Here is a 20,321-nt window from a genome sequence, read left to right as displayed (position 1 = left end):
TCAGGTTACACTATGATAGTCTCTATTATCCTTTCACACTTTCCTGTAAAATGTCCACGCCAGTTTTTCTATACGGCGTGGTGTTCTTTCTGACTTTTTCCTGCCGGCTTCGGCTGGAGGGTTTGGAGGGCGGGGGAGAGCCTTCTTCTTTGCTATCCTTATCTCATTCTAGTAGTTCAGTTACTCTTCTAGGAGCTGCCTAGCATGGGCCAACCGGCCTACTGCAGTTATCCTCTCTTCTTATGTTCTTATGTTCTTACATTAAACTAACCTATAACTAACCAACTTAGAGCTATCCTAACGTTAACTTTGCATAATACCTTATTTTACTTAGGGGGATGAAGACAGTGCTACGTTTCCAAGTATTTTCTCGAGGAACGCAATCCAACAGTGCCAACATGACTGGATGACCAAGTATATCAGGGAAAAAAAAAATCTGCCTGGGCTGCCTTGGCCTGTACAGACTGCCGACCCTCACCACAGACTCGCACTCACCAGGACGCAGTGTGCTATTATTCCAAAAGTGACCTCTCTTCTCCACCTCAACGCCCCATAACACATTCATCTAGACACTAAGGATAATTGTAGTGAATATATCTATCTATCTATCTATCTATCTATATATATATATATATATATATATATATATATATATATATATATATATATATATATATTTATTTATATATATATATATATATATATATATATATATATATATATATATATATATATATATAAGAGCCGCATTGTTTGTTTCTTTGTTTGTCCTTCAGTCACGCCCAAACCAAAAGCCAGAGACTCCAAGACCCAAATATATTCTGAATCAGGGTGACACAAGTATGGTTTTAGGGGGGTCAAAATTCTGACCTGGGTCATCTGATGTCACCGGTTGAATGTTTGCCTCTTTGGCCCGGGCAACGCCGAGTGCCCCTACAGTCCAATTCTGGGCATGGAGACTCACATGACCTACAGTTCTGCCATGGGCTATGTGAGGCTGACCTGCTAGGTCATTTGAGGTCATCGGTTATCCACGCTCGAACGTCTGGACCCCGCAGCCCAATTTTTGGCATGGAGACACACATGACCTTCAGTTAGGGCATAGGCTATATGAGGTTGACCTCCGAGGTCACTGAGGTCACTGGAAATAGTAAACAAGTGCCCATAAATACTGTGCGTTAGTCTGCGAAAGCTGAAATAGAACATTCCTGGACCTCTTATAATCCTTCTTTAAAAGCATAAGAGGTAAGAGTAGAAAGATTGAACCAGAACAAACAGGATTAGAGAGTTCGCCTTTCTGGCCCAACAAAGCCGAGCATACCTCCTAGTGTGTATATATATATATATATATATATATATATATATATATATATATATATATATATATATATATATATATATATCCCATTGGAGCCCGGTGTCCGGAATATTGGACAGAACTGGGATTTTTCAAGTCTTTATAAAGTAGGGAACCCCCGGATAGGGACCTATGAGCTTCGCGACTATGAGCCGATAGGCGGAGGGCGGTACGCTCAGTACCCACCCAGTGCCATGCCTCGCCCAGCACCCCTGGGATCCAATGGGATATATATATATATATATATATATATATATATATATATATATATATATATATATATATATATATATATATATGCGAGTGTATACATAGGTAGAGAGATATATAGATAGATTGATTGATTGACTGGCCGATTGTTTTCTATCTGCATGTGTGTCTGTCAGCAACATTGAGTAAAAAACACATAGCATGAAACTGTACCAGATTTGGAATAATGACTGAGGACCATCAGAGAAACATGTGAAAAAATTTGGTTGAAAGGGTCAGGGTCAATGTCATGAAAACCATGAAAGGGAAGATGATACTGTCTTGGTGGTGGTAAGCTCTCTTTGAGTGCTCTTGTGGGTTATATGGTTACCAGTCACAGTAGTAAATTGTTCCTCCGGTTACTCCGTGACTGGTAGAGGATAGGGAAATCATGAAATGAAATCTGACTCAGGAAGCATCGAGACTGGTGGAATTCTTACACCAATAAGTGGGGAAAACTGGAACCAGTAAGATATAAGTTAAACAATTTAGCGTGTAATTAACGCACTCCAGTCGGATTCAGCTGGTGCAGGTTTATATCCAAGGGATGGTTGGAGTGTATTGCTCACGTAATGCCATTCATGGATGATTGAGGCTGGTCACTCTCATCTTAAATGTCAGGACCAACTTGCCTAGCCCCGGTCTTCAACGCTCCTGATGGGGCAACATGGAATTAGATAATGGATGGACGGATGAAAAAGAACAATGCAACAAATTCATTATGAGTGTAAAAAGAAAAAAAAATCCTGATCAACATTATCACCATCTTCATCATTGTGTTTCCTCATCAACATTATCTTCAAAATCGTTAACAGCGCCACCACGACCAACATCATCATGCTCTTCCAGCGTCCTATATTCACGGAGAGACGTAAAATATGGAAAAAAAATTACAGTATCTGCATCTTTTTACACGTTAAACCAGAAATCCTGGTAAAATTTACTTGCTCTTATTTCATCTGACATCCTGTCTTCAATTGCCATATCCCTTTAAGAATACAAGTACATTTACCGGGCATGGGTGTAAAAAACGTGAATGAAATCGTCTATCGGTGACAAAAAAATAAAAAAAGGAAGAAGACAAAGAAACAGAAGACGTCAGCGTAAGGGAAGGATTAGTGGAGTTATGTCCTTAATCAATTCATTATGATAGATCTCTCATAAGTTGGACACATTGTTTGACGATAACAATATAGACATGCGTAACTGTACATATCACGACGATGATGTTTTGAAGGTTGTTCTTTCTAGTACCAGACTGTTTTACTGAATTTAGGTGAGCCCCCTGTTAGAGACGAGTTAATGAGTTATTGCCTATTTATAGCCAATTCAAACATTCCAGTTTGAAAGGTCTATCAGAAGGTTAACAGAATAATCTGCAAATAGCCTGAATAAAACAACAATCCTTCACCATACTGAAGGGAATACTACACTGCCAGTGTGGTATTCATTCCTCCTTTCCTCACAATCACCACACTACATGTAATTCAATCGTCTGTTGCCGTGTAAGAACAAATTATAAGCACCTACGTAATGTCCAGTCATGTACTTTCTTTATTCTTGCTGCCTCCAGACTTTATGCAACCTTGGGGAGAAGTCTGAAGCTGGAGGGGTTACCTGGAATCGACAACAACTCACTCACCAAATCATTCAAAATTTGAATAAAATCGTCCTTTAACAGATACATTAAGAAAACACGTCACCAGAATGAACGGATTAAAGGACACTATCACTATGAGTGGTCCCTAACAAGATGAAAAATGTCATCTAACGATGGGAAAGAGAAATAGACAAGTCCCCATCGCTGTGAAAGGGTTAACGAGAGTTTTCCACTGAGCTCAAGTCTTTTGGCAATAGCAAGAATAAATACTACAGTTCTAAAATTACTAAGGCAATATTCAAAGGACTCCACATTCCAGACGAAAATACTTTGGCTAACATTGTGCACCTAACAGTCAGAGACTTTTGGTATGACTCATAATTTTTTACGGATTTTGACCAGTGACTTTGAGATAAAGGACAAGGTCACTCATACTATGCGATCATGTTAAGTCATGACCCACTACATTTCCACCGAGTTTGGTCAAAATCGGTCAAAAACTTTCCGATTTAGCACTTTCAGGCATGAGGCGACCATTTTGATTTCCTCAGTATCACAAAAAGTATTTGTTGGATCTCAATATCAATAACCAAGTGCACTAGTACATGCTGACGACTACATACTGGAACATTTGCAAAGCAACCAATTCAGTAATTTTAGCTGCACAGAGGAGCAAAAATTGAAAAAAAATATTATAGAGGCTGCTAGTGCGGCCTTAGTGCTAGGAAAAAAAAAAATTGTGCCAAATGAAGGCTGCAACCAAGTTACAACACTCCTGAAAATTTCAAGTCTCAATCCCGAACGGTCTTGGAATACCAGCCTTCTAGATTCTCCCCCCCCCCCTCCCACATCCCCAGCCAAAAAAAAAAAAAGAAAAGAAAAAGAAATATCTACAATATCAATAAGAACTCCACAGAATATGGAGTTCTTAAAAAGTCGTCCTAACTGCGTGGCCAGTAAAGAACCTCAGTCTGCCTCTTAAGATATAGGTGAAGTACGTAGGATGTAATATTTCTCTCCTGTATCCTAAGTTAATCCGTGGACAATACACTTTCTTTGTTCCATAAAACTCTCTCAAGTTCGTGAAACTCACTCATCTGAATAAAATGGTCTGGCGTTTGCCTGAATACTCTGCTAGAATTGTCCCTACCATCTGAGATTTAAATGCGTGCGTAGTAATATTTCGCCAGCATTTCTTAACCCTTCTTTACCGAAAAATGGACGGTCATGCATGCCAGGTATAAAAGAAAAATAATGTCCCACACCATATCGACTTCGCGACGTTCTTAGTCGCTTAGGTGGAGTTTGCAATAGTAGGATTTAGGGGGAAAAATAAAAACGGTAGGTTACTTTAGCGTATCATGACGTGGCATGTCTACTTTTGTTTAGTTTCCAGGCTGAGTAACTCGTGATTCATCTAGATCACACAATAAAACGTCATAAAAACGTTACACGCCTTGGCCAATGCCTCGCCAACCGTGTGACGTAATACCCCTATATTTCCCAGTGCCGTGGGGAAATTCGTCTCTCTTCATCCACCGTGATTCTCATACATATTTACACTAACTCGGTTGGGCATGTAGAGGAAGGGTGTGTGCTGTTTCACTATGACTAATCCTCATATGATAGTAAGGATGATTTTTTTTTTTTCTAGTGTACTGTATACAGAAACATCAGTACCTTGATAGGCATGATGTGTCGCTGGTTAAGGATGATATAGCCTTTAATCCGGAAAAGAAGGCATGGAAGTGAAGATCGAGACGCTTTCTGCTACAAGTTAGTCAGGGCATCCTACCCTGGTTCATTCAGTGAATATCATGTTACTTGATCCATTTGCAAAAAGCAGATCCAGGGTATCTTGGCATATTGCACAGCAAATAATAAGCCATTTTGAGGTAAATTACGTTTTTACCTATGAAATGAACATTGTTTGAGGTGTATTTGAGTGTATATATAAAAATCAAGTAACACTGTGTGAAGTATGTCCATTTATCCATACTAATAACGCCACCACACACCATCCTGAGCGGGCAATATTGAGTCTGTAGTAAAGTGTTTATTTATACTGGGAAGCGTGATCGGTAAAAGAAAGTTTAATACGTGGACAGTAAGCTGTCTTAATCCATTCCCTGAATAAATGGGCAGTAATCTACGTGGGTCGTTTCCTCTAGATGGTGAACAACAGTCTTTCTTTCTTGTTCCCTCATATAACAGGTGAGTAGTAACTCCATTTTTCTGCTCATTTATTAAGTGGAGAGTAATCTTTCTCCTCTACTAAATAAATATCTGGGCATTAATTTTTTGCATTTATTCACCAAGTACTTGGGCAATATCCTTTCTCCTCCGTCCCCACAGACAATATATGGGTAATAACTATCTACATCCCCCATCACATAAGACAAAAGCGTGGGATGCATGTTCTTTCTCATTTATCCCCTAAGATAAAACGTGGGCAGTAGTCTTTCTGTTCTGTGGCCTACGCCAGGGTTTGGCAGGCTATGGTTTTTCAGTTTCTTCAAAAGTGACAAAGAAAAATGGGTAAACATAAAACATATTCAAGCGAAACTGACAGAGCACAGACGTTTCTAAAGCACACTACAGTAACTGATCTGCGATAAGATATTACCGACCACAATTATCTCCGATCATTGCACAAACAGACATTTCTTTAGGAAGACATTGCTTCAGCTGTAAGGTATTCTTCCAAAATTTTCCTTTCCGTACCTTAAATAATATATAACAATGACATAAGTAAACTGTGCGTAATCAGCTAATGTGGATTCCATGAGCAATTACTAAGAGTAAAATATTTAGCTACCAATAGGTTTAAATGTGTAACCTACTGTACACGTATGTGAGGACCGTATAGTTACAGTACATCTCCACACTACAGTGTGTTTACTCACTGTTTATTCGTCAGGTTTCCGTCTTCTCTTTCTCAGAACACTGTTTGAACTCGCCGACAGTCTTTTATTTCGTCACAAACTCGCTTCAAACTTCGCAAAATTGTTCCTTAGACCAGTACCCTACATAACCCCCCCCCCCCGTCTCTCTCTCTCTCTCTCTCTCTCTCTCTCTCTTAACTTCATATTGACTCATTTTCATCTCTTCTTACTTCTCTTCCATTATCCTCTTCTTACTTGTTTCACTTCTTCTCATCCTTACCCCCTTTCTTTATTCGTCGCTTCATTAATTTTCCCTCACTTTTTCTTGCGCTTCTTTTTCATTCTCGTTCCCTTTTCTAGTCCTTAAATACCCCCCTGTCATTAATCCCACATTATTTACAGTCAATTTTTCTCCTTATTCCCACTCTCTCTCTCTCTCTCTCTCTCTCTCTCTCTCTCTCTTTCTCTCTCTCTCTTTCTCTCTCTCTCTTTCCACTGATATTCGTGTTCTTTTTACTTCACTCCTTCCCTTCCATCGGCTCTTTACAGCAAATTTTCCACTCCCTTACAGGGCTTTCACTTTTTTCTTTCCCTCCCCTTTATTTCTTTTTCTTGTTTTGCCTGAGTTCTTTGGCTGACACTTAGGACGCAATAACGATTAACGAGGAGGAAGTGAGTGTCCTGTAGTTAATTTTTACTGCCGTTAGCCGTATATCACAACTCATTCTCTCACTTACGTCTTTCACTACGATGGCGTATTATATTTTTTAATTACACTACCTAGAGACGATTCTATTTAACAAAATTCCTCGGTCTTAGTAATAAATAATTTGATTAAGACTATAATTATATAATCCCTGTAATTTGAAAAGACCTAACTACGACGTATAACTTCATGTGGAAGTGTGAAGTGCTGTATAAGGGACATCATACAACATCGTATTCAATGGGTTAATCTCTCCTCTTTGCTTCTCACCATTTGTTTAAATTTTCTTCACTTATATCTAGGAGTCTTGTCAGCTTTCATGTCTCCCGTTCTCTCTCTCTCTCTCTCTCTCTCTCTCCTTTCTTAACTTTGTTTCTCTGTGCATACCTTCATCCTTCTTTCCATCCTTTTCTCTTTTTTCTTTCCTTTAATCCTCTTCTTCTCCCTCCTTTCTTTACTTGTTTCTCCACGCTCCCTTTCGTCCTTCTTTTTTTTTTCTTTTTTCTTTTCCTCTGATATTCTTCCTCCTCTTCTTCGTTTTTACTCTTCAACTTTTTAAGCATTTTGTGTCATTCCTTTAAAAAAATTTCTTTTTCGTCTCTTCTCTTACTGCTTTTATCTTCCTCCTTCCCATCTCCCCTTCTTCCTTCCTTCTTTTCCATCATTTTTCTCTCCTTCCTTGCCTTTTCTCCTTCCCACACTAAAACCTTAAACTTTTCTCCTGGATCTCTCTCAAATTTTGTGTCTGTCCTTTTGTCTTTCCTCATCACTCGTCCACTTCCTTTATTCCTTACCTCCCGACTGTTCCCAGCCACTTCCTTACCTCAACGGGAGTTCTCACAGAGTGTTACGTGGAAGTTAACGAAGGGGAAGTAGGAGGTGTGATCGTCATTATCTTTCAGTCTGACATGAACCACTGTCACAACTCAAGCCATCCAATTTTCATCTTCCTTTACCCGTAATCTCTCCTGCTTTCTTCTCTATTTACTTTCAACGTTACTTGCTACTTCCTTACCTCTCGGGGAGTTCTCTGGGACCCAGACGTGAAAGTTAAGAAGAAAAACAGGGAACATTATCATTAATGTCCTTCACTTTGACTAGAAGTTACTGTAGCCACCACTCTTCGCTCTTGACACTGACTTCTCTTTCTGTCGTTCTTTCTTCTAATCCTTCAGTAATTCTGTTGAATTCCTGACGTTCCTCGTATTAACTTACCTTATGGGGAGTTTGCAGGGACAGTGGGGTTGAAAATAATGACTTGGATGTGAGAGAGCTGTCGTTCATCACTTCAGAGAAAAGATGGTGTTGAAATCGAAGCTTTCATTTCCTTCATCCAACCATTATTCTCTCTTTTCCCTTCATTTAATATTTTGTTGTTTTCTTCGCTACCCCTACCGTTACGTTCTTTCCGTTTGTTAAGTCCTCCGAAGTCAGTGATGTAAAGGTACACATTGGGAAATAATGGTGTGTTATCGTTAACGTCGTTCTCGTTAACTAGAATCCCTCCAGCAACTCGTATCTATAAAAATCTCCCTACCAATCACTGTCACTCGGGGGAGGCGGTGGCTCAGTCGGTAGAGAGGTGGCCTGCAGTCCTACCGGACCCAGGTTTAAATCCCCGCTGGGATAGGGAACGGTTTAAGGATTTGAAATTCATGAAATCAGGCTTTACTGATCTACAGGAAGACCCGCCGACATGTCGTAAAAATACCCCCGCTAATACCAATACACCTGTCCTGTATAAGACAGCCCTAGTATGTATTCATTATGGACGGGGGTGTTAGCGCCGAAGTGAAGACATGTAGAGAGGTGTATGTAGGAGGACTACTGGGCCTTGAGAGCAGGCTGTGAAGCCTATGCCCCGAGTCGGACACATAGAAAAAAAAAAAAAAATTCCCTCCCTTCATTCCATACTTCCCTGCCTTCTTCCATTCCTCACTTCTTCCTTACCTTTCTTGGAGTTCTTAGGAACCGTAGCATGGAGATTAACGAAGGGAGAGTAGAGTACATTGTCATTAGTATGCTTCACACTAACCTAAACAACTTGCTTAACCCACCGTTTGATATTCTTTGTTCAACGTTGCCTTTCTCTTCCTCCCTTCATTGCCTACTTCATAACAACTTTCTTCCATTCATATCTACTCCCTTACTCATCAGGGACTGCTCAGGGACCTTGGGTTTAAGGTTGACGAAGTGGAAGGAGGGCGCAATATCATCAATATAATACTGTTGCAACTCTCTTCACACTATTTGTTTTCGTTCATTGTTTATTTTTATTCCATCTCCCCTTTTTACTCTTGGCTTTCCCATATACCGGTTATAAAAACTATCTAAGTGGCCTGCGTTCATTCAGGTCGCTCTTTATCTCACCAGGAATTCACAGTAGGGAAACAATATGCAGCAGTGAGGACAACGAAAGGGAAGTACGGTGCTCTGTAGTTAAAATCTTTCGAACTAACCTGAAACACTATCGCAACTCACCCTTCTGATTTTTCGTCCAACTTCTTTCCCCACCCTTCCCTCCTTTCAGTCCTTACTTACTTTCATTCCTGCCTCTGCCTCTCTACTTCCCTATGTTTCTGCTTACAGCCTTACCTCTGGGGGAGTTCTCAGGTACAGTGGCGTGGAGGTCAACGAATGGGAAGTATGGTGCGTTGTCGTTGATATCCTTCACATTAACCTGCACCACCGTGGCAGCCTCCGCCATCCCGTCACTGGCAGTCACACGTAACCGCCACTGAGACCGACCGTTGGGAGGGTCCCGGTCCAAGGGCTGTGGGACAGAACAAAATGTTTGAATTAGAAGAAAGACAAAACAAAAAGGAAAAGGAAAAAGTGGTTAAGATGAAAAAGAGATGAGAAACAAGTGAAAGGTGTGGAGTGGAATGTGAGAAAGAGTGAATCCAGGGACAGGAAGAGTGGATCCAGGAATTTTTGGGGAAAAATTGATATTAGTAGTTAAGAAAAAGAAAAAGTCGAGGGGAAAGGGTAAAATTAACGGCTGGAAACTGGAAAGAGAAAGATAAATAAGAAAGAGAAAAGAACAAGCTGCGGAAGTGGTAAGAGACAGGAGAGTGAAAGTGCGTAGCTCAATGGTCTACTAAGAAACAAAAAGTTAGAGAAAAGGGAGAAGAGTGAGAGGATGACGGGAAGGAGAAGACGTGCAAAAGGTGACTGACAGGATTCAAAACTTGGTCCAATGGCTAGAAAAATGTGAAAGTTAAAGAAAAAGGGCAGTATTAAAAGTAGTTGCGGGAAAGAGAAAACAACAGGGGACTGTGCAATTAAAGAAGTGTACGGTGACAGTATGTGACTAACGTTAGTTTGGGAAAAAAGTAAAAACAAAAAAAGCAAAGAAAAGTGAAGAGCACTAAAGGAGAAGCAGAGGTGAGAGAGGAGGACATAAGAGTTCGCAGTAATGTACATCGAGGGACAACAAAAATTGTGGAAATTAAAAGAAAAGTGGAAAAATGGAGCGGAAAGGGGAAAAAAGGAGGATGAGATTGAGGGATGAGAGGTCACCGAGAAGTTTGAGTGTTGTACCGTGGAAGAGTGTGTGTCCAGGGGATGCGTTAAGAAATAAAAACAAAGAGATAACAGAGCGAGGAAAGAAAAGACGCGAGGTAAGGAAACGGCTTCATGGGTAAGACGGCAAGAATGCGTGGGTCTGTGAACAGAGAGGTGAAAAAAAAAAAATGAAAGAAAGAGGTGGATGGAAAAGTGAAAAATTCTTAGATGGTAGAGTGTCAAAGCGTGGGTTCAGGGTCTACAGAAACTTAAAAATAATGAAGAAAAAATGTAAAGGTTAGAGAAGAAAGTAAGAAGAGGTGAATAGAGAGAGAGTGAAGTAACAGTGCGTGACTGGAGGGGAGGTTGCGTAAGGAAAGAAATACCGAAAAGTACTGGTAACAAAAATATGGATGCAAATGGGAAAAAAGAAAAGAGAGAGGAGTGAGATGTTTGAGTAATATGATTGCAGAGGCCGCAGGAAAAGTTGATTAATTACGTTTAAGAGTATGGGAGAATGAAGAAGGCAAAGAGGGCAAGGAAAAGTGGATAAAGGGTGAGGAATACAAAGTGAGAAACGAATGAGCGAAGTATACGTGAGAGTGGAATGAGAAAGTGCTTCAAGCGGATATGGAAAATAAATGAGTTAAGACCAAATCTAAATAAAAAAAAGTCAAGTTGTGTATGGGTGTGTCTGTCTGTGCGCTGGTTCGTTTCTTTCACTAGAATGGTTATAGATATTGACCTACATCTTTCTGCTTTAAGTCGGGGTATGTCCAAGGAGTGTCAGAAAAATATTTAAAAAACGGCGATCGCGCGCGACAAGCAGCACGAGTTTGTCTGAAACCATAGTGCGAGAAAATTTGAGATTTTTTTTTCAACTTCTTTTTATAAGAATTGGTCATTATGAACTCACCAACGATATGGAAACAATGATAATTGTACTTGCAAACACTGTGAAGGAACGGCTATTAGATAGTCTCTCAATTTTTTGCGGGCAAGCGCTAGTGAATAAATAAATAAAGCAAATAAGAAAGACCGAAATGAAGAGGGTGCCTGGAATGAGACAGATCTTGAGTGCGAGGTGAGAGAGTGGTAAGGAGGATGTTCGGTGGAGGGTGAAAGAGAAGCCCAGGAGGAAAGGAAGTGGCAAAGGAGGGGTGAGGGACAGAAATAGGAAGAGAAAGAGATAAAAGACAGATGCGAAAAGAGGATAATGAAAAAATGAGAGGGAAGACAGAGAGATATGAGAGATTAAAGAGGGCTTGAGTGTGAAAGAGGAATGGGAGAGAAGTGAAAGAGGTCTAAGTCAAGCAACAGAGAGAGAGAGAGAGAGAGAGAGAGAGAGAGAGAGAGAGAGAGAGAGGAGTAGGACGAGAAGTAAGACTGGAAGAAGAAAGTGTGGGAGAGGGAGGGAAACCGTGAGAGAGGGAGGGAAGTGTGGGGGACAGGAAAATGTGACAGGGAGAGAGGAAGTTATCAACGAATTATTGTTAATGGTAGTCTTGGGATGAAGTGTACATTATCAATCCCTGGAAGCACGATTGTATCACTTTCGGCTATTCACCCTATACCGTTGAGTGCGATTCAGCCCGTGTGTGTGTGTGTGTGTGTGTGTGTGTGTGTGTGTGTGTGTGTGTTTGTGTGTGTGTGTGTGTGTGTGCCTAAACTCCTAGGCTATTTGATGGATTTGAATAAAACTTTCCTTGTGAGTTCATCTGATTACTCCGAATATCTTCCACTATAAACAATTTTCCAACCCTCATTTTTAGGGGTGCGGTCAATCCCGACACCTAAAAAAAAAAAAAAAAATCTTAGAAATAATGAATAAGGAGCAGATATGACTTTGATATCTTGGTGCATGTTGTATAATGGACTCATCCGAATTGTGGCATTTGGCTAGCGTCATCCCGCCAACGATTCTTTGGCGGATCAACCCATCCTAACAAATTAACAACGATCAGAAATAGGGGAAAGTGAAAACATTCATTTCAACAAAAAATCTATGGACCATGTGAGTCAAAAGTGTATCCTCCACATTTAAACATAAGTGGTATGTCTGGGACGCTTAGAGTGTAGGATATTAAGTCAATTATTAACAGAAAGATTTTAGAATCCACTAGCTGTTACTGACGTGTTTGTCGACCTACCCAAAGCGCTGAGTTCTCTACCATCTAAATGACGTTCGAATTTATCTTAGTTCCTCTGTGAATATAATTAGTGTCAATAATTTTGGAAATCTTTGTGACGTGGACAAGAATCGTTCACGTGACATGTTAAGTCACATGGGGCAAGCGGATCACAATTCTCTGAACTGTTTAAATATTACAGTGCATGCCAACGAAGGGTTCGGAATACACCTGCCAGATCATAGTATGTCAATGCAATTCTCAACATGGCTAATATGGTATTACACACTGGACATGGAACACAACCCCTAGAAATGCGTTCAACAGAAGTGATCAAATTTGTTTTAAAAAATACTGCCAAAGCCTGTGAAGTTGCAGAAAGTTTCATGAACCCATTTATTGTTGATATTCCCGATAAAACGCTGATTTTTCCAGTGCAGCTCCTGAAGATGTTTCCAAACAAGTAACTGAAGCAAAAGTACTGCGAAAACAGGCAAATGAAGAGTTCGTCAGAGAACGACTCCAAAGTGGTAGCCATTTCTTCCACCTTGTAAAGAGGTTCAGCAAGACCTTGGGAAGTGTAAATAAGGTGAGTCACCAGTGCTGCCAGATTTGGGGAACTTTCCCATAATTTGGGAAATTCATGGTATCGATGGGGAAATGGGGAATTCGTGTCCTGATTTGGGGAATTTCCATTGGGAAATAATATCTTCATGTTTCATGGATTTTTTTCACCTTAACCCTAGAACACAAACCTCGGGTGAATTCCACCCGACCCACATGACGTCATTGCCACTGTGTATGGTTCCCTTGCTCCCAGGGTTACCAGTCCTCCAGTAGCTTCATTTGGCAGCCAGTTATGGTAGAGGAAAGGATACACCATCACTGTCTGCATGTGGGTCTCTGCTGTAGGCCTTGGTTCGTATGTGCAAAGGCTGAAAACCAAAGTGAACATCGGGTTTCTACCACAGCAGCAGGGGCATGGCAACCCCTTCCGTGGTGTTCCAAAGGACCTGGGAGGACGTGGGAGGTTTTCCAAAGGGACATGCTAAATTTCTTTTTGGGGGGGCATTTTTTCGTGAAACATGCCAAATTTCCCTACTTTGAGTCATTGTTTTTATTACTCAGTTTCCATAACAAATTAATGTGATTTTCAATCCTTTGTACTGTTAACTTAAAGTACAAGGCCTAACGTTCCTTCTTGTACATTTATTTTATCAAAGCTCTGTATTTAGTATTTTTTTCCAATTTTCCAATTTCGAGTGAAAAACACCCGGGGTTTGTGATTGTGTTATTAAAAAGAAGGGTTTGTGTTCTTGGGTTGAACTAAATTGTGTCAATGATCGCTTAAAAATCCTCATAAACATTACCACAAAATATTACTCATAACTGAGGTTTGCTCTCGATGTGCAACAAGCATGGGCTTGTTATCATGCAGATTTTTTTTTTTTCAATTAGTACTACTTGAGCAGTTCTCACTTATATGGTTTCTTTCGCTGCTGTCCAAAACTGAGTAAGTTTATTATTATTATTATTATTATTATTATTTTTATTATTATTACTGATGACTTTTTTTTACTGAATTGGGTGCTTTATGCAAACTGATAAGAAAATGAAATTACAGAAGGTTAATATTTCATCGAGTTCATTTGTACCAAAATACCACTTGCAACTACCTGACATACAGTGTTAGTAAGGCACGTGATGAAGGTAAAGAATCGTTTCTTTTAAAGCCTGCCTTAGTTTTACCATTAGTTTTTGGGAGGGTTCAAAAGTTTCAACATCACTGAAAAAACGCTGCCTTAGAAAGGCTCAAAACTAGAAGGCCTCCACCTTAGCTGCCAAAAAGTTACTTGCATAGTCCAAGAATTAGCACTCGATTTTGGTTTATTCTAAATACAGTTTTTTAATTTACCGGTTCAACGTTCTGAAGCATAAAAATTCCTGCCCACTATACGTCTCCATTGATGTGTAAAGTACGTCACTGCCCTTAAAATATGGTCAGTGATTTTTAATGTATTTATGCAATGTTACATAACTGCATATAAAGCTGAGCTTGGTTGTGAAGTGATTCATACACACACACACACACACACACACACACACAAAAAAAGTCTTACAAAACTAGGTGCGGCTGGGAGATGTATAGGTGTATACTCCTTTATTTATAGTAAACCAATGATTATTTAAAAAATAATAGAACGCTTTATTTTTCTGCCCAGGTATGAGCAACAAATATCTTACATACGCATTGTCATATAATCTTTCAGTTAAAGACAAGGATTTGGCAATAACATATGATGAATCAAGCAATGTATTAACATGAATTCAAACCTATTGCTACGTTGTTCCGAATATTGCCCCCCTCTTTCCAAAGTGCTGGATCCGACCATGAAAATTAGGAATATGGGCGATGTATGATGATTTAGATTATAACAAAATGTGATGCACACTTCTCTTAAGATTCAGTCACAGCAAACAAAAATAAGGATAGGGACCTACAAATATGCCATGATGTAATAAAAAATACTAATTCTGGAATGAAGTAAAAAACGTCAAATTTATACTGGTATTTAAAGGGAAATTTTTACCATCGGATTTAGGGAAACTGAACCAGATCAATTGGCAGCACTGAAGACAGCCAAAATAACAGCAACTAAGCAATATGTAAAACAAGGAAATATATTATTTTGATTCCTCCTGAGGTCCCAGAATGAAGGCATGAAACCCGATCTCAAGGAGCTGATGACATATCTGTTGACTCCAGTGCCCTTCAGTCTTGGCACTGCTTATGACTATCATACTATAAGAGACAGGCGTAAAGGCTTCCACTATATGGTAATGGAATGTGAATATGTCAATATACCACATGAGATGACGCTTTTACTATTTATGATGGTAAAACATGTTTTTAGTACCTGAAAGATCTGACCAGCAACTTCAGATAATTAACTCCAAAATATTTGGCTGAGAAAAAAAGTTCAGGAATTTTGTACTCAGCACTGACCACTACTTGCCCACTACTTTTAAAGCAATGGAACACAAGAGAAGAGGCATCAGTGACGTACTGATCATCGAAGGTGAGGCAACCAAGAAACCTACAAACTGGAAGTATTCTTTCCAATGATGCAAATAAAGCCCAATTCATCAGTCTTTCTGAAGGAGTGGAAGAGTGATGAATGTGCCAGTCGACTTCAAGGACGTGAGTCATTTTCATTTGTGATGTTGCACATTTACTGACCTCCACGGACAATAAAACAGCATCGTCCATAAAAATGGAGTCACTGACATCATGTAAAAAAAAAAAATAGAGAAAGAAAAACTCCAAAAATATATTCTATTAAAAACATCTTCAACCTAAGGAGTACTATTTCTCATGTATTATTTTTTCTGTTGCCTTATTCACAAAGACTGGCAGACATCACTCTGCTGTTTGACAATGGAACAGAAAACAAAAGCACACTTGTGAATATTTCTGAGTTGGCCAGGTACAATTCACAAGAACACAGCATGGCTCTAAGGGCATTTCATGCTACCTGTGGATTTGATACTGCAAATGCATTCAGAGGGATAGGAAAAACCAAACCAGTGCAAATTTTGACAAATATGCCAAAATATGTATCAGCGCTTGCAAAGGTTGGTGATGACTGGGACATTACATCAGGGCTTGTTGATGATTCAGAGTCCGCTCAATGGAAGAACAAAAGGCCCATTAAGTTGATAACCTACAAATCCTTGAAATCGCTGAGCTATGTGCCGATGATTATCTACCCGCACCATCACACAACACTGATCTGGGCACATGAACTCCTTATATATGTTTAGAACAACATATAAAATGTATCAACTACCAAATGGGCTTTTGGAAACGAGCACATATTCCAGATCCTGAGATTCTCCTGCCATACAGAGGACATGGCTGTATGCAAGAAAATGGTGAACTTGAACCACTTTGGTGTGAAGGAGAAATGGTATCCTCAAAGATCTCCGACACCACCACTCAGACAAGTGACCAGCATGATCCTGATGAAGAATTTGACGATGAGGAAGTGCTGACATTGTTGATAGCAGTGATTCAGACTGGGACTAAAAACAAATAGTCAGTCTCTATTTTTAACTTCTAAATATTTTGATACAAGCAATTTTAAAATACGTTTACATTTTCATTTACTTTTCTGTTGTTAATCATACCCTGTTCCAGTATTTTGTAGACCCATCGATTATATCTATTGATTTCGGTTGTATTATTACTGTTATTAAGTATTAGAGCTACAGATGTGTTATGAATAGTTAAAAAGGCTTTCATTTGGTAAATAATTTTCAGTGCTAGCTGTAAAATCGTTGGTAAAAAAGAACTTAGATAAATTTTGAATGCCAATCAGAAAACTGAGTAATTTGATAAATAAGTCAGTTATTGGCCGTGAACTGCCAAATTTTTCCAAGTAACAATTGATTTCAATATGTAAACATCCCAAGATTTCCAAAAATAACACTTCTGTTTGCATGTGGTGAGGAAGAGTTCACTGGGGAACCCCCGAGCCCACAGCTTAGTTCGTCTGATTTCCTGATAATGTCGTTCACCATTAAATATAGGGGTCAACCCCCCTCCAAAATATATAAAGGATGCAAAATAGGGGAAGGAGGGCGCATATCACTTTGAGGGCTTAAGATATGTTGTAGAACGGTCTACCATCTGCTACTACTGCAAACACGACAGTGACGATGACAATGACTCACGGAGAGTATCCTCGGATATCACTCCATTACAGTTGCCACCACTGTGATGATGTAGCTTTTACATCGGAAAACTAGCTTCTTTTATGCTGCTGTAATATTATTTTGTAATCCTTCTAAATTGGCATGCACACCGCTGGACTGGGAATGCAGTTTCCATGTTTCGACAGATTGAAGAGAAAGTAACTGCAAATCTTCTTTATTAGCAGAATTAAATTTTCGTAAGTTTAATTCTTTTAAACAGTCAAATGAAGGTATAATTTTTCATTGCACATGCAGTCTATGTACTACCAGAAATAATTAAGTGAATGGATGTCTGTGCTGTATGTGATTCTTATTTTTCGTTACATAAACATTCTCGTAGAAAATAGCTTTTCATTTGACATCCGAATTTGTTGATATTTTCCTGTGTGTTCGATCCTGCCCGACAACAAGGTAATGACCCGAAGACTCCGTAAAACAAGTTGGTGGTTAGACGAAGTATTGGTGATAATAATGGAGCCACTGTTAAACCGTCTTTTTTCCAGTAAGCACTTCAGTACGGTGACACATTTTCTCTGCTTGTTATTGCTACCTCCTAATGACTTTATGTTTTTAGGACTAGAGGGGTTATAGAGAGCATTTATTAACATAACCAGGATGAGCATTCCTAACTGATTAAAACTGTCTAGTGGCCACAAAAGTAAATAACAGTCACACAAAACTATGCAACCTTACTCCACAGCATGAAAGTATAAAACCCAGAGGCTCACAGCAGGAGCAAATATCATATTATGACCTAAAATTATTTTTGTACGAACCCAGGAAACTATTTACACTGATGGGTGGTAACCATGAAACCAAACAATGGAGTGATGTGAGCCTATTATGGTGAACCTGTTATCTGGGTGGCGGGACAAAAATACGGCATCCATTCAGAAACCGAACCTCCACACACTTTCCAGCTCCTGACCACAGCGAGGCTTTGTCTACCACAAACGAACATTGGTTCACTGCACGGGCCAGTCCTACATGGGTTGATCTACTACTACTACTGCTACTACTGATGGTGATGATGATGATGATGATCATGATGATGATGATGATGATGATGATGATGATGATCATGATCATAATAATAATAATAATAATAATAATAATAATAAAATCCCCAAATTCCATTCCTGGTATTGTATAGTTTTGATGTCGTGGACTGGGTCTGCTTGAACCTCCTATTTCTAACTCCCTTCAACCCCCCTCCCCTCCTCTCTCTCTCCACCGCAGTGAAACATCCTCTCTCTCTCTCTCTCTCTGCCTTCGCCGTTCCAGCCGATCACTGTTCATCATGACTGTCTTCTTGCATTCCTCCCCATTTCAGCGGGCATGAAGTACCCATCTAGCGACGCAGTCTCACCCCTATTGTGCTAAATTCTCTCATCCATGATTTTACAGGTAATATTTGTCGATCATTCACAAAATGAGCAATTCTGGAGCTGTCTTGCACATCCTAAGTTTCCCTCTGCGCATGACGATTATCGATTTTATAAAAACTGATGGATATGCCAGTGTTTAACCCATTAGCTCCCAGAGTTCCAGGGCGAGAGATTTTGCTGGAAGGGTACTAAGCGTACCGCACACCGCCTATCGGCTCATAGTCGCGAAGCTCATAGGTCCCTACTCCGGGTTTCCCTTCTTTATTAGATTTTTGGGAATGCCCAGCTACGTCCTGTATTGAGGACACTGGGAGCAAATGGGTCAAGTGCAATGGGTCCATGCATCGCGAAATGAACGTTCGTTGATCGTGGCTGTCTTTTGGCGAAATTTCTGTGGGGAGGACTGTTTTGGATGGTTTGTAATCACTGCTTTTCGGTTTGCATTAAAAAATGAGCTGATGATGTCCTCGCTGCTGTCACACAGGGCAGGTGCTTGGCTGAAATGAGGAAGTGAGAATGGGAGTAGGGTGTGGGAGAGGGGACGTGTGAAAAGCATGAAATGCAGAATAAACAGGATGAGATATAAACGGGAAGAGAGGAGGACGTGAGAGAGATGAGGAAAGAATGTCAGATGGGTGAGAGATGGATCGTAAAGGGGTGAGTGAGACGTGAGAGGGATGAGATGGAAATGTGACATAGAAGAAATGTGGGATAGAGGAGAGGAAGATATGAGAGGGGTGAGTGGGATGAGAGAACTATGAGAATGGGGTGCGATGGAGAAGAGGGAGATACGAGAGGGGAGTGTGAGAGGGTTAGACAACAACATGTGTCAAGGAACGGAGATGGAGGAGGAAGAAAGATGGAAGGAGAGAGGTACATAAGGGCGAAAGAGGAGGGGAAGAGGAAGTGTAAAGGAACAGAGGGAGGAGGTGATTTATACGACTGATAAAGGATGGGGTTGGAGGTGGGAGATATGAAGGAAAAGAGGCAGTGTGAGACGGGACAACAGCCTATGAGAGAGGGTAATGAAGCGTGTGAAGTGGACAAACGGGGTCTGAGAGAGGGTATGGTGTGCGTGGTGCGTATGAGAGAGAGAGAGAGAGAGAAAGAGAGATTGTGAGCGATGAAAATAAGGTTAAATGTGTGGGAGACTGCGTAAGGAGAGAGAAAGAGTTAAAAGGGAGGAAGAGGAGGAGGAGGAGGAGGAGGAGGAGGAGGAGGAGGAGGAGGAGGAGATGGAGGAGGAGGAGGAGGAGGAGGAGATGGAGGAGGAGGAGGAGGAGGCGAATGGGAGGTGAGGGTAAATGAGTGGTGGTGCCATTATAACGACAGTGAGAAGTAGGTGAAGGAGGAGAATGGGATGGCGGAGATTTGGAATGGCTTGGGGAGGGAAATGAGATGTGAAAACCTACGTAATATTTGTGAAGTACTGAGAAAAGATGAGGAAGGGAATGATGGGAGTGAATGAACAGAAGGAGGATGAGTGGAAGGGAAAAGGGAAGGGGAAGTAGAAGGGGAGCTTGAGAAGGGAAAGGAGAATAAGTGAAGTGTGTCAAAGTCTCATACCGCGGAAGAGAGAGAGAGAGAGAGAGAGAGAGAGAGAGAGAGAGAGAGAGAGAGTGGTGATGGGATAAGGGTGTTAAGGGTGACGGGAAGAGACTGAAGAAAAGTGAGGTGTATTTGGGGTAAGTGAGAGGGATGAGAGAGGGAGAATGTGTGAAAAGCGAGGGAAGAGGAGGTAA

At 40.4% G+C, this 20,321-nt stretch overlaps 1 protein-coding gene across 1 annotated transcript in view; it reads right to left on the bottom strand.

Annotated features, from left to right (window-relative positions):
* LOC145392114 (putative neural-cadherin 2) overlaps nt 1-20,321 on the bottom strand; it is a 613,300-nt gene that overhangs the window by 154,681 nt on the left and 438,298 nt on the right. The window contains exon 11 of the mRNA XM_080266567.1: nt 9,393-9,570. Within this exon, the coding sequence (XP_080122693.1) occupies nt 9,393-9,570 (178 nt within the window). The remainder of the gene's footprint in view (nt 1-9,392; nt 9,571-20,321) is intronic.

Source organism: Coenobita brevimanus, chromosome 21, assembly GCF_032717465.1.
Source record: "Coenobita brevimanus isolate Jiangsu-jjx chromosome 21, ASM3271746v2, whole genome shotgun sequence".
Taxonomy (NCBI): domain Eukaryota; kingdom Metazoa; phylum Arthropoda; class Malacostraca; order Decapoda; family Coenobitidae; genus Coenobita; species Coenobita brevimanus.
This window is presented reverse-complemented; position numbering and strand designations above follow the sequence as displayed.